The 15,591-nt window shown below is 47.8% G+C and overlaps 4 protein-coding genes across 4 annotated transcripts; 2 read left to right on the top strand and 2 right to left on the bottom strand.

Moving 5' to 3' along the window:
- Nucleotides 1-1,245: 1,245 nt before the first annotated feature.
- On the top strand, nucleotides 1,246-1,920 carry N7489_005583 (uncharacterized protein; the record flags this gene model as incomplete). Its single annotated transcript, XM_056711335.1, has 1 exon — nucleotides 1,246-1,920. One exon carries the CDS (start codon nucleotides 1,246-1,248, stop codon nucleotides 1,918-1,920), a length of 675 nt encoding a protein of 224 aa, XP_056569756.1.
- A 2,072-nt stretch (nucleotides 1,921-3,992) lies between these two features.
- N7489_005584 (putative oxalate/formate antiporter) lies at nucleotides 3,993-7,130 on the bottom strand (the record flags this gene model as incomplete). Its single annotated transcript, XM_056711336.1, has 9 exons — nucleotides 3,993-4,909; nucleotides 5,007-5,099; nucleotides 5,157-5,517; nucleotides 5,889-6,033; nucleotides 6,116-6,209; nucleotides 6,268-6,582; nucleotides 6,651-6,711; nucleotides 6,763-7,057; nucleotides 7,108-7,130. The coding sequence occupies 9 exons, from the start codon at nucleotides 7,128-7,130 to the stop codon at nucleotides 3,993-3,995; spliced, it is 2,304 nt and encodes a 767-aa protein (XP_056569757.1).
- Nucleotides 7,131-7,625: 495 nt separating this feature from the next.
- N7489_005585 (sugar porter family MFS transporter) lies at nucleotides 7,626-9,462 on the bottom strand (the record flags this gene model as incomplete). Its single annotated transcript, XM_056711337.1, has 8 exons — nucleotides 7,626-7,810; nucleotides 7,859-8,307; nucleotides 8,355-8,426; nucleotides 8,475-8,795; nucleotides 8,848-8,898; nucleotides 8,952-9,180; nucleotides 9,236-9,340; nucleotides 9,390-9,462. The coding sequence occupies 8 exons, from the start codon at nucleotides 9,460-9,462 to the stop codon at nucleotides 7,626-7,628; spliced, it is 1,485 nt and encodes a 494-aa protein (XP_056569758.1).
- Nucleotides 9,463-12,372: 2,910 nt separating this feature from the next.
- Nucleotides 12,373-14,912, top strand: N7489_005586 (putative homeobox and C2H2 transcription factor; the record flags this gene model as incomplete). The annotated part of the gene is made up of 2 exons (XM_056711338.1): nucleotides 12,373-13,036; nucleotides 13,138-14,912. 2 exons carry the CDS (start codon nucleotides 12,373-12,375, stop codon nucleotides 14,910-14,912), a joined length of 2,439 nt encoding a protein of 812 aa, XP_056569759.1.
- Nucleotides 14,913-15,591: the final 679 nt, after the last annotated feature.

Raw genomic sequence — 15,591 nt, forward strand, 5'->3', positions numbered from 1 at the left:
CCTCAAGCTTAATGAAACCTACTTTCGCAAATTTTCCGAAGAGGTCTCCTTTATATTATGATATAATATGTAACAAGGATAATGGTAGTCTTTACTCCATTACACGGCGTAGCTTTTTCCTAACCAGGGGAGGGTCACCCGTGACCATCTAGATGCCAACCAGACTCACCAAATGCTAGGTCGCCCAACTGCATCCTAGCCCCGCAGACACGTCTCCAGTGAGGGGTTAGACAAATGATTTATTCATGTCGGATGTCTGGGCTTTTGTGGCGTCAGTTGGAGTTAGCAATAGATAGGTCCCGTTGTCTCTCTTTCTCCCCTCTCTTCTTCCGTCCCCGTCCTTTTGAATCAAGGCGCATAGTCTTCTCCATAGAGTATCCTATTCCAGTTCATCGATTCTCTAGAATTTAGTATGGCTTGTTCGGCATAGCGAAAATATTCAACATTGCCAATCAGAAATAACTAGAACTGCAGGGTTATTCGAGGGTTTGGAAAATTGCTCATCCTCAATATTTTCACTCAGTACAGGTGTAGCTGCATATGTGGAGTGGCTACCCAGGTAGGTACCTAGGTAAATAGGTACCTACCTAGGTAGGTATGATATATCGATCTGTCAGCCGCCCCGCTTCCAAGGTTGCGGGCCGTGAAGAACAGTCGACCCCACATAATGCAGTATTATACACATTATCTGCGTAAAGCCAACATGGGGTTTATCGTGGCTGGCTGGAGAACCAGGACGCCACTACACACCGCTAGACTACAAGCTAGCTTTTGTACCCAGGCTTCTAGTGAAAAAGAAAAAACTATTCCGCCGCCAATTGTTATGTCATGTTTATATTGGTAACACAGTGGTTCCTATGATATTGAAAGCCTGCACTAGTGTAACCGTTGGAGTATTATATGAGTTGAATTAATACAGTACCCTCGTAGTAGCGGTGTATGCCATAGTTCGTATCATGCTTCTCGCCTTGGGAGGTCGTGGTGCTTGTGGAACCTCACTTCGCATATATTGCCTCCTGCATTCAGTCGTGGCGTTATGCAGACGTAGACGTACGCCGTTTGAGTGGCAACTATTCGATTGGTCATTTCTCGTTATTGGTCTCGTCCATATTGTAGTCCGTCACGTTATGTGAATTTGATCAATGAAAAGCCCACAGAAAGCTATATAACCCCTTCATCTTCCGACTGTTTACTTCTACTTCATCAACCTCAATCAATCATCAGTTCCCTACTTCTCTATTTATAATGTCTGGTGCCTCTATTGACGCTGGGTACATTGAGCCCTCCAATGGCCACGGCTATTTCTTCAAGGGTGACCGCTATGTCTGCATCAAGGTCATTCCAGGCACCACTATGGACCAAATCAACTGGGGCCCGAGGCCATACGCGGAGCCTTGGAAGTCGCTAGTCCAAGCTGGATTCACTATGGTTGATGCAATCATCCCAATCAACGACAATACGGGCTCAATCTGGGTCTTCAGTGGCCTCCAATACGCTCGCATCAATTTCAGAGATGACAAGGTCACCTTCGGGCCTGCACCTATCACCGGCAATTGGCCCTCGCTTGACAAGGCCGGATTCCCTACCGTCGATGCAATCTTGCCCACTCCAGGAGAGCCCAACCATGCCTATGTCTTCTACAAGGACCGGTATGCGCGCGTCACCTTGACTCCTGGCAAGGCTGAAAGCTCCATTGTCTTTGGTCCTGCTCCCATTGCCAAGGGATGGCCAGTCCTTGTCAGCGCGGGAATTCACCGCCTTGATGCAGTCGTTCCTGCTCCAGGCTTCCCAAATGATGCGTACTTCTTCCTGGGAGACAAATACGTTCGTCTCACTGTTGAGCCGGGTACGGTCCAGGACAAGGTTGTATTTGGGCCCGCTTCGGTTGTGAAGCACTGGCCTGCTCTCAAGGATCTCTGATTACGGTAACATCAACAACCGGGTTTGTATTGGCCATATTTTTAATGGGTAGCCACTATAACCATCCGCTGAGGTCTTTCGCAAGTACGCGGGTTTTTGGGGGATTTTGAAATTTGGTATTGAGACTCTGTCGGACGAGAAGAATTTGGTGTTGGTCCAACTTTGATGCCAGCTACGAGAAACGAAGAAAGACGAGAAATGAAGAAAGTATTTGAATGAACCACGGTGCTTCAATAAACAAAGGTTCCGTCATCGGCCTTCAAAGGACCTCGCTCTATCCGTCGAGTATCCGATCCTAGATGTAGACGTCATGAGAAACCAATAATCAATGGCAAGTCGTCACTTGTTAAGAGCTCGATTTTTCAAAGATGACCCTAGGGTCTGCACAGTGCCACACTTTGTAAAGCCTGCTTTACAGATGCGCTCGAAATCTGCTTCACTACTTTGCTCTCTTCAACTTTTCGTTGAACTCTATATTGCATGACGCCTTACTATATACGGTTAGCACATCCCTGACCCACGTTTCTCGTAGCGAATATATATCTAAAAACAGTTGTTGCTGCCCGCGTATCGCTTCAAGTTGACCCTGGATTAAGGTACAAGTGTAATTATCACATTCAACCTATGGGAAAAGATCCAGCTACTTGTAGTCGCAGTAGCTCATAAAGAAGGCCAAAACTAAATAGAATGGGTGAAGAGCATTCCACTCCCGGTACTCCGCTCCACAGATCCCGATAGTACATTTTCGGGCCGATTCATTCAACAATTGTCCGATATGGTGTAGTGGCTAACATCGCCGTCTCTCACACGGCAGCCGGGGGTTCGATTCCCCCTATCGGAGATTGCCGGTATTCGTCTTTTTGAATACCGTCCCAAATTTTATCACCTTTTATCACACACGACAAAGAAAAGCAAGCAGGTGGTTATACTCCGTAGTAGGTTGCGTGGCATATATATATGTAGCCGTATAAGGTTTTTGTCCTGCATATGCAAAAGTACGAATCATTTAGGCGAATCATGCTAAGTACTAACGCTATTATAGCATCAAAACCTCTTGGTGATCTACTTTATTAGTGATCTACTTTATTACGATATCATGGTACATAATTATCTACTGCTATCTTTACTCTAGTAAAAAGTTTTCCTTTCTAAGCAGAGTAAGAAACCTTATCGCTCGCCACTTTGATGAAATTTACCGCTCGGCTGCAACGAATTGACAACTTGAATATGAATATTGTATGCAATGCATACGTATTAAAAAACATAACACGAGCCTCCGATAGGGGGAATCGAACCCCCGGCTGCCGTGTGAGAGACGGCGATGTTAGCCACTACACCATATCGGACAATTGTTGAATGAATCGGCCCGAAAATGTACTATCGGGATTTGTGGAGCGGAGTACCGGGAGTGGGATGCTCTTCACCCATTCTATTTAGTTTTGGCCTTCTCTATTTCCTTTTCCATGAAATTTATTACTAGGTAAGACTTTTCAATTGGGTACTGAGGGAGAGACAAGAAGAAAAATCTGCTTCATTCAATATGTGAAGGAAAGACCATTTATAAGTGCTACAATGTCATGACACCCACTATATATATCGGAGTCTGGAATAAGAGCGTAACGCTCAAATATAGTGGTCTTTTAGCTTAGTGTGTAACTCGCCACTCCAGGGGCAGGTTGTAACAAACACGCAAACACGCGAACAAGTACCCCACCACAACCCTCGAGTATCAATACCGAGATCACGAGCAGTGTGTTCGTGGAATTAAATCAGCGGCGACCAGTTTCACAAATGGTTCTCGAACCGATGAGTCGTGGATTGTCTTTTACGGCGTTGATGAACATGCATTTGAGATACGCAACTCTGACCACGAGCTGTTGACTATATGCACAAAGTTCTTCGACCCGAATACAGAGGCCTCGTCCTAATAATGGAATCCATTTGGTATAGTACAAGGTCGATGGCGGCTGCGAGATGGATCGACCGAAAGGCCCGCAAGGCTCGAGGTTAATTAGTAAGGAGGCATTTACGGTCAGACGAGTCCAAATAGTGGGAATAGTATATAAACGCATCTAGAATTTTATCTTCAGGGCCCATCCTTTGCAAATGCCACGAGACACGATGAACGCAATCGTAGACGAAATGTACAGAATACCACCAAAAACGATCAGCCCATAGTACTCCCCATTGTTATGCTGCTGGATAGCACCTGCGATAGGGATAGCGATGAGGGTGCCAACGCTGACTATCGTCCATGTCGTCCCGACTCTCTTCCCATAATCCTGGATTTCGCAAACCTGAGAAATGCAAACTGGTGCAAGACTAATAGCTGTTCCACTCCAGAAGCCAAACAGCACAGCGTAGCTAATGACCATCCCCAAACTGTGGGGTTCCACTAGATCCGCTGAAAGCCAAAGGGTGAGTGTGAACAGGGAACATATAAAGGAGCTCATGATCATGACGTTAAACCGACCCAATCGATCAGCCACCAGGCCCGGAAGGAAGCGTCCGAACACAGCACCGAGGTTGAGAAAGACAAGAACTGCATATGACATCTGTTCATCGAAGCCCGCATGAAGTGTGTAGGAGGTGATATATGTGATTGGAATGAAAACCGCAAATTCAACAAGGAAGACGCTCAACGTCGCGGATGCGTATTTGATATCCCTGAGAGCTTTGAAATCGAGCGACGGGCCTGCTTTCTTAGGGGGAAGTCTGGTTCGGACTGTGAGACATGCAATTGAACATGTCACTGCACATACCAGAGCAATTATGCGAATTGCCCATGCGAAGCCGATGCGAGGAGCCGCGAAAAGAATTATTAAGGGGAATATGCAACCTCCAACGCCTCCCGCTGTGCAGGCTACGCCGGTTGCCCAGCCGCGTCGAACATTGAACCAATGACCAACGGCCGCCAACGGGGGTGCGAAAAGCGTACTCGCGGATACTCCGCCGAGGACGCTGAATGACAGAAATATCTGATAATATTCTGGCTGACAGTTAGACTCTGTTTCTTCTTAGGAGTTCGCAGCGACGGTGATACGTCGGGGGAATGGCATCGATTAGTATTGAGAAAGTAAACACACCATGACTGAAGCTCAAAAATATTAATGAAAGCACTATCCCAATAGACCCAGGGAGTATCACGTATAGGGGTCCGTGGGAATCAAGGATTGCACCTGTAATGGTACATAGTTAGTTCCTGTTGGACTCGGTATGGTGAGAATGATTGTTACCAAATCGGACACCACCTAAGTACAGGAAAAACGTGTAGGCTCCATAGATCCAGCCGATACTTGACTCCGAGTAATCCTTGAGTTGGTGGGTACTTGTCCAAGGTTGAAGAGTTCCTAGGCTATTTAAAAGTCCCATGGAGGGAATCATAGCACACCAAGCACCAAGGACCACAGACCATGCCTTCAACCCGCCTTCAGGGTATTGATCATGATCTGACTCAGATGTGATTTTAGGCGAATCGCGCGCTTTGGGGTCGATCCCCTGTTCCATTTCCAAGATAACGGGAAGTAGGGTTGGCGCTCCGAAAGAAGTATGGAATTCACCACATTGGGGTCCGTAGTGTGTTGGAACTGGTACTCGCTGAATTATTGAGAGTTAGAACGTTGCCAAGTTGAGGTTCAATGTCCTTCAAATTTCGAATTCCCAGCAAAAAGCCTTATCGTAGGGCGGCTCCACTAAATGCTTTAACCTAAAAGGGAAGTTGAAGATAGTGGGTCTCCATAGTTGACTATGTAGCTTGTTAGATGTGGATATTATGCAGAGTAGTCTCTTTGCTGAACAATTGCAAAAGCACCACTGTCTGAAGTAGTCGATCAAGAAACGTAAATGTAGCATTCCCAACAATATCCGTCGCGCTTCTTCCGATCAGCACGGCAAACTCGCCCGGCTCCACAACATACTTCATCTTTCTATTCCAGTCCTATTTCTTGAATGGAGACTGGAAGTCTGACGGTAGCCGTCTCACCAGCCTTGATATAAAGTTTCTTAAACGCCTTCAGCTTGCGATTAGGCGCATCGACACTGGTAATGGTGTCCACAATGTACAGCTGCACAACCTCCGTTCCATCCACGGGGCTAGTATTCGTGACATCGACACTGGCCATAAGTGTGACCTTGACCGTGGTATTTGCTTTATCCAAGGGTATAGACGAATACTCAAAAGTCGAGTATGCCTTACTGTATCCGAAGGGATACCATAGCTGCGGCGTACTGATGTCCGAAGACAATGGTTCCATTGGCATCAACGTGTCCGGAATCTTCAATTGCGTGACCTGGATTGAGATAGTCATAGTACATAGGGAGAGATTCCACATAATGTGGGAAGCTGACAGATAGTGGACCAGAGGGATTGTAGTTGCCCGAAGAGGACGTCGGCCAGAGCATTTCCTCCTTGTTCAGATGGGTAGAACGGTTGCACAAAGGCGGCAGTGCTATTGGCAATCCAGGGCTCTGTAATGGGCTTGCCCGAAGAAAAGACCACGACAGTGGGTTTCCCCGTGTCGGAGATGGCACGAACGAGGTTGAGGCTGTTGACATCGACGTGCCGGTCCTGGGATCCAACTTGTGCTGGCACTCTGGATAACAGTAGCACCACTACCGCGACGTCCGCGTCCTTAGTTGCTTGAATGGCTTGTGGGAACCGCTCTGATCGTTATTCCACCGTTCGCATCATTGCGCATATGTGATCCTGGCCGATTCGCCAACAGCAGCACGTATCCCATTAAGAGGTGTCACTCCGCGGTTCTGGCTTCTCTTGAAAACGTAGTCTCCGTACTGCGACAGAAGCGTTAGTAAACTGACAGGGTCTGGTTTTTCCGTACTCACATTCATATACCCATGGGCCATAGGACCTATAATGGCAATCTTGTTCGTCTTCTTCAGAGGAAGAGTGCTGTGGTTCCCCAGGGGCACGATCAATTCTCGGTCTATTGTACGAACCAGGTCACTCGCTTCATCAGTACGGAGCAAAGAAGGCCACTGGTCTTGTGGAGCAGCGTGAAATGGGTTCTCAAACAGCCGCATTTCGAACTTGGCGCGGAGGAGTTGTGATACCGCCTGATCCACAGTCTTGATATCCAATCTTCCATCCTTGACGAGGCTCGGAATTCGCTTGAAGTTGCTTTGTGATGTGTTAGTAAACCAGGTGTGGAATGAAGGAAGGAGACATACAATGATCTGCCTCCTATTTCCATGTCGGTGTCAGCGAACAGGAGATCCAAGCCAGGTCGGTGGCACCCGCGTCGCTGAGTACCCGACCCGGTAGTTGTAGTCCAACTCGCCACGGAGAATGCCGGTCAGGGTATAGGCATCGGAGACTGAAGGGATTACATCATAGCAATATGTATTTAGTGAGAAACCAAGAATTGAGAGAGAGAGACGGAGTGGGGGAAGATGGAGAGGAAGCAAATAAGCTGGCCGTAAACTGCTGTTTTTACTCGTATTGACGGTATTGTCAACCCAAAATGGGCCGGAGCAAGTCACGTATCAACTTGGGTTTAGCGTAATGCGGAGATACTCCACAAAAGAGAAGGAGACCTACAAATGGTGCAAACTTGTAGCAAATCGGTATAGTTGCCTTTTCCTTGTCAACTTTCCAATTTATCCCCTACTCACTCCAGCGTCCCATAGACACTCCGAAATTTAAATAGCTCATAAAAATATCCACTACGCAACTTGCTGGATATCTTCTATACAGTAACATCCTCCACCTGTCGAGCGGTCCCAGCAGACTCCAATTCTAAAGCTTTTGAATCGAGATTATCGTTCAGAGCGCCTAGTGCTCTTCCACCAAAGAGAAGGTCAATCTCCTCAAGCGACTTCTGCTTGGTTTCCTTGAACCAGAAAAAGATTGTGGGGATCGTAACGCATACATCTAGGCTCGTCAGTACCACCGCACGGACAGGTAAGAGGGGTAACATACTCCATGCCGCGAAGATCAAATAAAACTTCCAGCCAATCTTACCCAGCGCAATGGGTGAGACCTGGCTCCATAGCGTACTAACCGTCCAATTACCAACACCTGTAGCAAATGCAACGCCCTTACCACGAATCTGCATCGGCATAACCTCGGACATGTACACCCAGGCAATCGAGCCAAAGGACATTGAGAACAAGACCGTTACCGCAAAGAGGAAGAATACACCACCGATGCTGTAGCCGGTCTTTGTTCCATCCTCGTTCTGCGAATTCAGGGCTGCTTCGCAGACAAGTGCAATGGTGATTCCGGCGGCACCGAAGAGTAGGGGGCGGCGACGGCCGATGCGATCGAGGACGAAAGTGATGAAAACGAGGTTTGCCACGGGACCGACGACGTTGTAAATTCCGGTGACGAGGGTGGCTCTGTTCCCGGTAATGCCTAATGCTTCATACCTATCGTGGGTTAATATTTGAACAAATGTCAATGTTGGAGAACTGACATGATATTTTGGTAGTAGTTAATAACGTTGATGCCGGTCATTTGAGAGAAAACCTGCACCAATGTTCCTTGCCTGGTAAAATTTAGAATCCGGACATCCAGTAAGGTGTGGGCAACTTACAACAACCGAGTCCTCCACTGTGGTACCTTGAACATGATTGTCCACCCAGGAGCCGTGATGGCCCGTTCAGCATTTATGGTGGTTTTGATTTCGGTGAATTCAGTTTGTATCCATTCCATGTTCGAGCCATCATAGTGCAGGCGCTTCAGGATGCGCAACGCTTCATCCTCCTGGTCTTTTTCGATGAGATGGCGAGGGGATTCGGGGAGCCAAAACATTCCTACGAGCAACATGAATGCAGGAAGTGCCTGGAACGCGAGTGGGAATCGCCATTGCAAGGAGTTGGTGTCGGGTGCATGAAGGGAACCGTATCCAATCCACCTGATAGGCATAAGTATTGCAGTCGAAAGGGAAGAAAATAGGGACAACGCACGTGCTGACGATGAAGCCAACACCAATCATCTGCTGTGAAAGTCCGACAATCCTGCACGCGTTATGTGTGAGATGATATCATTTTTCCGGCTTGAAGGTTCTTACAAGCCACGAGTCTTTGGATGAGCGCATTCGGCTTGGTAAACCGGAACAGACATGCTGAGCACACCCACTGCCCAGCCAGCGATAATTCGTCCAACTAAAATCATGACCAGATTCTGAGCAGCACACTGGAGAATAGCGCCAACAGTCGCCAGTAACGCACCCATCTGGATTGTCATTCTACGTCCGAATCGGTCGATCGTTAGACCCGCCATGAGAGCACCAATGGCCGCTACGTCGCCGTCAGTTCTTGTTCCACTCTGCAGATACTATAGTATAGGACAAACCTCCCCCTGAAAATGTGCTGTTGATCGCGCCGATAATTGTGGATGTTTTGGTCGTATTGAAGAAATTCAGAAAGTGATGCGAGGCGATCACATCGGTCATGACACCTATAATATCAGTCCCATATTCGACGTGTGGGTAGTGAGATCAAAATACCAGAATCATAACCGAACAAAAAGCTGCCCGTTGCAGCAAATGTTGCTAATCCTAGTGTGTAGATTTTCCCCATGGTGATCGATCGAGGGTGGGTCGAATTCTGCAAGTTAAACGGGGTAGGGAATTGTAGGTCTTATAGGTGTTATACATCCTTGTAAGTTTAATACAATGGAATAGCCGGACGGGAAAAAAGGATAAAATCAAAGGATAATACACTTAAACTTGAATCATAAGCCTCTGGTGGCGTCTGCTATCTGTATAGAGAATAGACAAGGTAAGGGCGAAGGACTGGCGCTACGTAGTATTTGCGGTCACATAGATCTCGTATTGTGCTGTCAATACCCACGGCTTTCCCGAGGCACGGAACTCTCTCCGTTGGCCCACTACACCCCTGTACTTCCAGTACAAGTCCAAATTACCATACAAAACCTAAGGCCGGTGAATATGCCTGTCTCCAAGTCCTATAGTAGTAATTTCCTTGAACCTCAGGTTTTCAGAATGATAATGATGGGGTTTGATCTGGTTCCGAAATGCAAAAATGCAACACACGTTTTAGTCTCACAGAGTCCGTGTACGTATAAATTCGAGATATTGAAGCAGACAATGAAAAACGCCACCATGTGTCGACTCCTCGGCGCCCAAAGCCCAAAACTTGGCACTGCGATGACAAACGAGCGCTTTTAATCCTGCAATTTATCCGGAATCCTGTGGCCTGATTTTGGAATGATGGGGAGAGCTATCTCGGACTACCCCAGCTAGTATATTACTTAAGGCAGGTCAGCCGGAGAACGAATTCACTAGGATAATGAATTTTGTCTACGAAGTACTCCTCTAACACAATAGAAACATCTTTACTGCATTTCACACATGACTTCGACCTTCTTATGTTGTCTCCATGTACAAAAGCACAAAGAAACGGAAATGATAGGAAGGAAAAGATACTCGGAGAAAATACCGTGCCCTTCTTATTCTTAAGTCATACGCAAAAAAAAAGGGGGGAAGCCCAGTCCAAAGGTTTTACTTCCAAAAGGAAGTCTTGCCATGTTCACGATGCCACTCAGCATAGTAGACCAATCGTCAGGTCATTGTTCCAGAAATCAATGTGTCACCACTCCGGACAAACTGTGACGGACTACGGGGTGTAGCTACTAGAGATCAAAATGGAGAGAGTTGTATTAGGAGAAGACAAAGCAGGCCCCTAAACCTTCCTTGAACTATCTAGCAAACACGAATTATATCAAATAGGTACATAGGTACCAGGGCATTCACCATAACACAAACTCTCTGAAGGATTATACATGCGTTTAAACGAAAGAAGATAGTCGCAGTATTTGATATAGCAATCTTTGTTCAAGAGTAACTCTGGGGAGATGCTAGTTCGAAATTTTTTATATCGTTGATCCGGTTTGCTAGCTTCTTGACAAGAGTATCTATATAGTTAGTAGTTGTATTGAAACTAATAAACCCAACCACTGCTATGACGCTAGGTGATACCTGACTGAGGCGTAGGGCATTCGGTGATGTTGCCAAGCGCATACATAGGCTCCGGAATAAGAGAAATAACCTCGGATACGTTCCACGAACCGTTTGCTATATTAACCTCCACCCCCGCCATGACGGCACAAAACATGTCTTCATTATAATTTTAACGATCATCGAAATAACATACTCACTGTTAAGGCCTTGTGCTGTTCCTTTCCAACAATCCGAATATTCCTTTGCAGGTCCATTTCATCGCCGTAACGATATGCTTCTCTATCGTAACACTTACCATAGGTTGTGCTAGGCCACTAATGCTGTAGCCCTTTCCCCCTCGATGTAGCCGGTTACACCCTTTGGCAGGCAGGAGTTGTTCGTCCAGATTGTAAAGTCAATCCTTTCTGGCAAGGTGGAGCGAAATGCTGCATATGACCATTTACTCCGTAGGTTCGTACAATACTCTGGCGAATTAAACTGGTTTTTGCAATAGCAAGATGTGGCAACCGGGACCAATTTGATCAGGACACCTCCGATAGAGCGATTTAACAGGCCCCACTCATGATGAGAAGGTCATGACAAATGAGCAGGTGTGATTTTGCAGACCGGGATAGCGAACGAGGTGGCCGAGAGAGCCAAGAGCAAGGAAAGGTATTCGAGTAAGAACACTGATAGAGGATTGCCAATAAATGAGTATGTCATCCAACATGACACAGTAAGGGAAATCCGAGATTCAACGGTCCCAGTCTATATATAGTTCGTGGGTGATGGCGTTCGTTATGGGGACCTCGGCCGTTCCAAGTGTAGGTCCAGCCCAGTATTAAGTTTAAAATATATGCCTCTACTCGTATAATGTCGTGTTCACAGACGAGATAGTAGGTGTACTTTTTACACAACACATATATAAAGAGAAAAACAAGCGTCCGATATCGCGGAGAGAGATGAATCACCAGGGCTTGGCAACACCCCCACATTGACCGAACTTAACCTAAATAGGCTTAGCGTTGTCGTTCGAAGGGCGCGTCGACGCATCCATTTTGGATTTTGATTTGGGATTGTCCACTCAAAGCCTTTCTCCGATTACTCCGGGTGGACTTCCTCGAATTAACTACTTCTTCTGTCGGAGTTTGACGATGCGGTGGATACGCAAACATGTGCTTTGCTCTTATTCCTCGTGACTGCGATGCTTATCGCGGAAAAAAAAAGAAAGAAATTTCCAGCCACACGGGGTTTGTCTCTGAGCGGTCCATGCCGAGTCACCGGCAATCTGAGCGGCTGAATGGTGCCCACCTCGAGTCCCAAGGTCATAGAGCTCCACCCGAGTTGATTATTCACCCGCCTTTCTACCCCAGACCAACCTTGGAAGGGTACTTTCGGCCAGTTTTCGTCTGACCGACTCTTCTCCTACTTTCTACCGTGTCCTTTATTGTTCCATCATTCGGTTGGTCCTGGAAAGCTGTTCTCCGTGCAGCATTTCGCAGCATTTCCCATTGGAATTGTCCACAACATGGAGTATTTCGACTTCGAAGGGGCCTCCCATGCCTCTAATCAACTAGACGACGATGTCGCTTCGATTGATATTGAACTCGACGAAGCTGAAGAACAGGCAGCCAACTTCAACTCGCTGGTTCATGATCAGACATTGGAGTTCTCCAATGACCCGGTACCGGGGCAGTCCGAAGTCAATGACGGACAAGCCATAGACCCCGACGGGGTCTACCCCATGTTCCGGGCCCAGGAACCATGCGACTTCTGTCGACGAATGGGCCTGGACTGTTTTGTTGCGAAACGTGGTATAATGAATCATGGCTGTACTTGCTGTATCTCGCTTTGGCGTGAATGCAGTTTTACCCATGCCAAAACGCCTGGCAAGTTCCTCCAGACATTGCATAGCGTGTCAGAGAATGCCTATGTCCCTACAGGTAGCCTGACGGGAAAGAAAGCACTCAAATCAGTTTCATACAAGACCAATGATCCAGATGCTCGCTCTCAAAAAAGTGGAGCGCGATTCTCGCGCAAGGCAATCAACATCCTGAAGGGCTGGCTCAGAGACCACAACGAGAACCCTTACCCTACCGAGCAAGAGAGAGATGACCTGAAGCAACTCACTGGTCTAACTCGGACGCAAATCGCCAATTGGTTCGCTAATGCCAGGCGGCGCGGCAAAGTTCGTGCGTCGCCTGGGACCAGTTCCCCCGTTCCAGGAGCTATGGACATCCCCATGAAGCAATCCGTCAACGTATCCCTTATGACTCCCCTTGAACGTTGGAAGTACTCTCCCCCGAAAACGAACCGGCTACGATCAGCGATATTACCCGTGCCCTGGCCAATCCTCCATTCGACCCCTCGCGTCCACACCCGGGCCCATCGAGTCACGTGAGGCCCCGTCGCCCTGAGTCTAGTAACAATGAGTCAAGCCATGCCAGCTCCGAACATAAACTGTGCACCGCCTCTGCCAGTAGCTTTGATTCATCTATTTCCGACCTCTCTTTTGCTTCTGCCTTCTCTCATCGATCCTCTCTTTCCTTTGGCTCAATGGATCGCAAAGAACGTCGTCGCCGCCGTAAACCCTCAGTGCCTGTCAATACTCTCGCCCATTCGAAGGCCAAATCTGCTCGTCCTTACCAATGTACCTTCTGTACCGACTCATTCCCTGCTAAGTATGACTGGCAGCGGCACGAGAAGTCCATGCATCTAATCTTGGACAAATGGACTTGTTCTCCCCAGGGCGGTGCATTTGAACAGAACGGTATACCTCTTTGTGTCTTCTGCTTGGCAGCTAATCCAGACGATGAACACCTAGAAACTCATAACTTCGTCAGTTGCCAAGAGAAGACTGTGCAAGAGAGAACATTTTACCGGAAGGATCATCTCAACCAACACCTCCGCTTGATGCACAATGCCAAGTTCCAACCCTGCATGGAGAAATGGCAAAGCAGTATTACAGATATCAAATCCCGCTGTGGGTTCTGTGGCTCCGTCTTCCAAACATGGAAAGATCGAGTGGACCATTTGGCCGGTCATTTCAAAAATGGAGCCAGCATGGCTCAATGGCAAGGGGACTGGGGCTTTGACCCGCAGATTCAAGCTCGCGTGGAAAACGCTATTCCGCCGTACATGATTGACTATGAATGGCGGTCGCCTGATCCCTGGGCCACCGAGCAAGCTAAAGGAGATGGCAGCATACTTAGACTTCCTGTCCCTACAGATATCAATTGTTACCATCGCCTTTCTCGCGAACTCACTACATACATCCATAACCAAAAGGCACAAGGCGTTGTTCCATCAGATCAGATGATACAAGCAGAAGCTCGCCGTGTCATCTATGGATGTGACGATCCTTGGAACCAGACTTGTGCAGATAATATTGTTTGGCTGGGTGTCCTCAAGCGCGATTGTGGATTAGAAACTCCCGTGAACAACGACAGCATCCAGTTTGCTGACCTGGGCATGCAGCCCCCATTCGCTATCAATGGTGGCCTCCGGGCTGCACCCCGGGAGATCAATGTGCTAGCGCGAACAGTCTGCCACGGGGCACCCCTCCACAGCCCCGCAGTCTCTAGTCCTAGTATTCGCAGTCACGGCTTCCCTGGTACCGGCTTTTCTTCTGCCGGACCTAGCCGACCGGGCAGTTTATCAGGCAGTTACGCTGGCAGTGCAGGGATGATATCAGCTGGTCCTGATCCATCCTTCTCTACGGATTGGGCTAGTAGTCTTCCGACTACTGCGTCTGTGCCTGGAGAAGGCGCAGCTGACCCTCTGGTACAAATGGGATTTGACCCGGAATTTCTACAACGACTGAATGACAGCTACGGTGAAATCAACCCGGATGATTTGGAAGGCTTGCATCTAGATGGTCAAAAAGTCTCTGGGGGACAAGGATGGCCAAGTAGAGACTTACTTGGTCAGCCTATCTCCCCGTCCCGTATGGGTGAGGTGCCTGCTTCAGGCCAGGTTGGTATTTTCAATTCCAAAGTGGACGACCCTCCTGCATCGAATGCCACCCATGATGACATGCCAGGCTACTTTGGTAATAGCAACTTTTGATGTCTTTGGTGGCTATCTACTTCCGCCATGTAGGGTCATACATGGCAAGAAAAGTCGACTTTACAAAATTGTGCAATATTTCTTATTTCATAGCATATAACTTTGATGTTAATCTCCTTTTCGACAATACCAGAAATCAATTGGCGTTTTCCATCTTCCTCTGGTTTCAAACCTTAGCTCCATCCAGGCAGGTTCCACGCGTCACTCTTGTGGCGGGTGGTTCGATTTGGAATCCAAGGCTCCCCAGTTCTCCTATATTACTCTTCCTCACCTAAGGCTTTCGTTTCATCCTGAAAATTGGTACCTTGATTCAGTTACCGGCACGTGGCTCCGTGGTAAGTTCGGGATTGCGGTTTCGGCCGACGCTTTTTCGATGAAATCTGATCTGCGACTGGCTGACTCACAGTCCGATGATGACCGAGACCGACAGTTCTTTGATCAGACCAGTGATATTTATTCTCCCTCGTGTGACCTGTAGAGTACCGAAACTCTGACCAAATCTGTGGAAACTTTGCACCCAGCATGCGCCATTCGATCCTGATATACCACCTCAGCAACGTGCCAAAGCGCAAAGGGTTCCCTGTCTTGGACCTGCCCGCTTAGGGCTCCATGATTACACATAAGCAGGTGCAAACTCTTTCCTCGGAGGTTCATCCCTACAGCACTGCCAAGCTACTCT

Source organism: Penicillium chrysogenum (assembly GCF_028827035.1).
Source record: "Penicillium chrysogenum strain IBT 35668 chromosome Unknown utg000002l_segment0_segment0, whole genome shotgun sequence".
In the NCBI taxonomy this organism is placed as follows: domain Eukaryota; kingdom Fungi; phylum Ascomycota; class Eurotiomycetes; order Eurotiales; family Aspergillaceae; genus Penicillium; species Penicillium chrysogenum.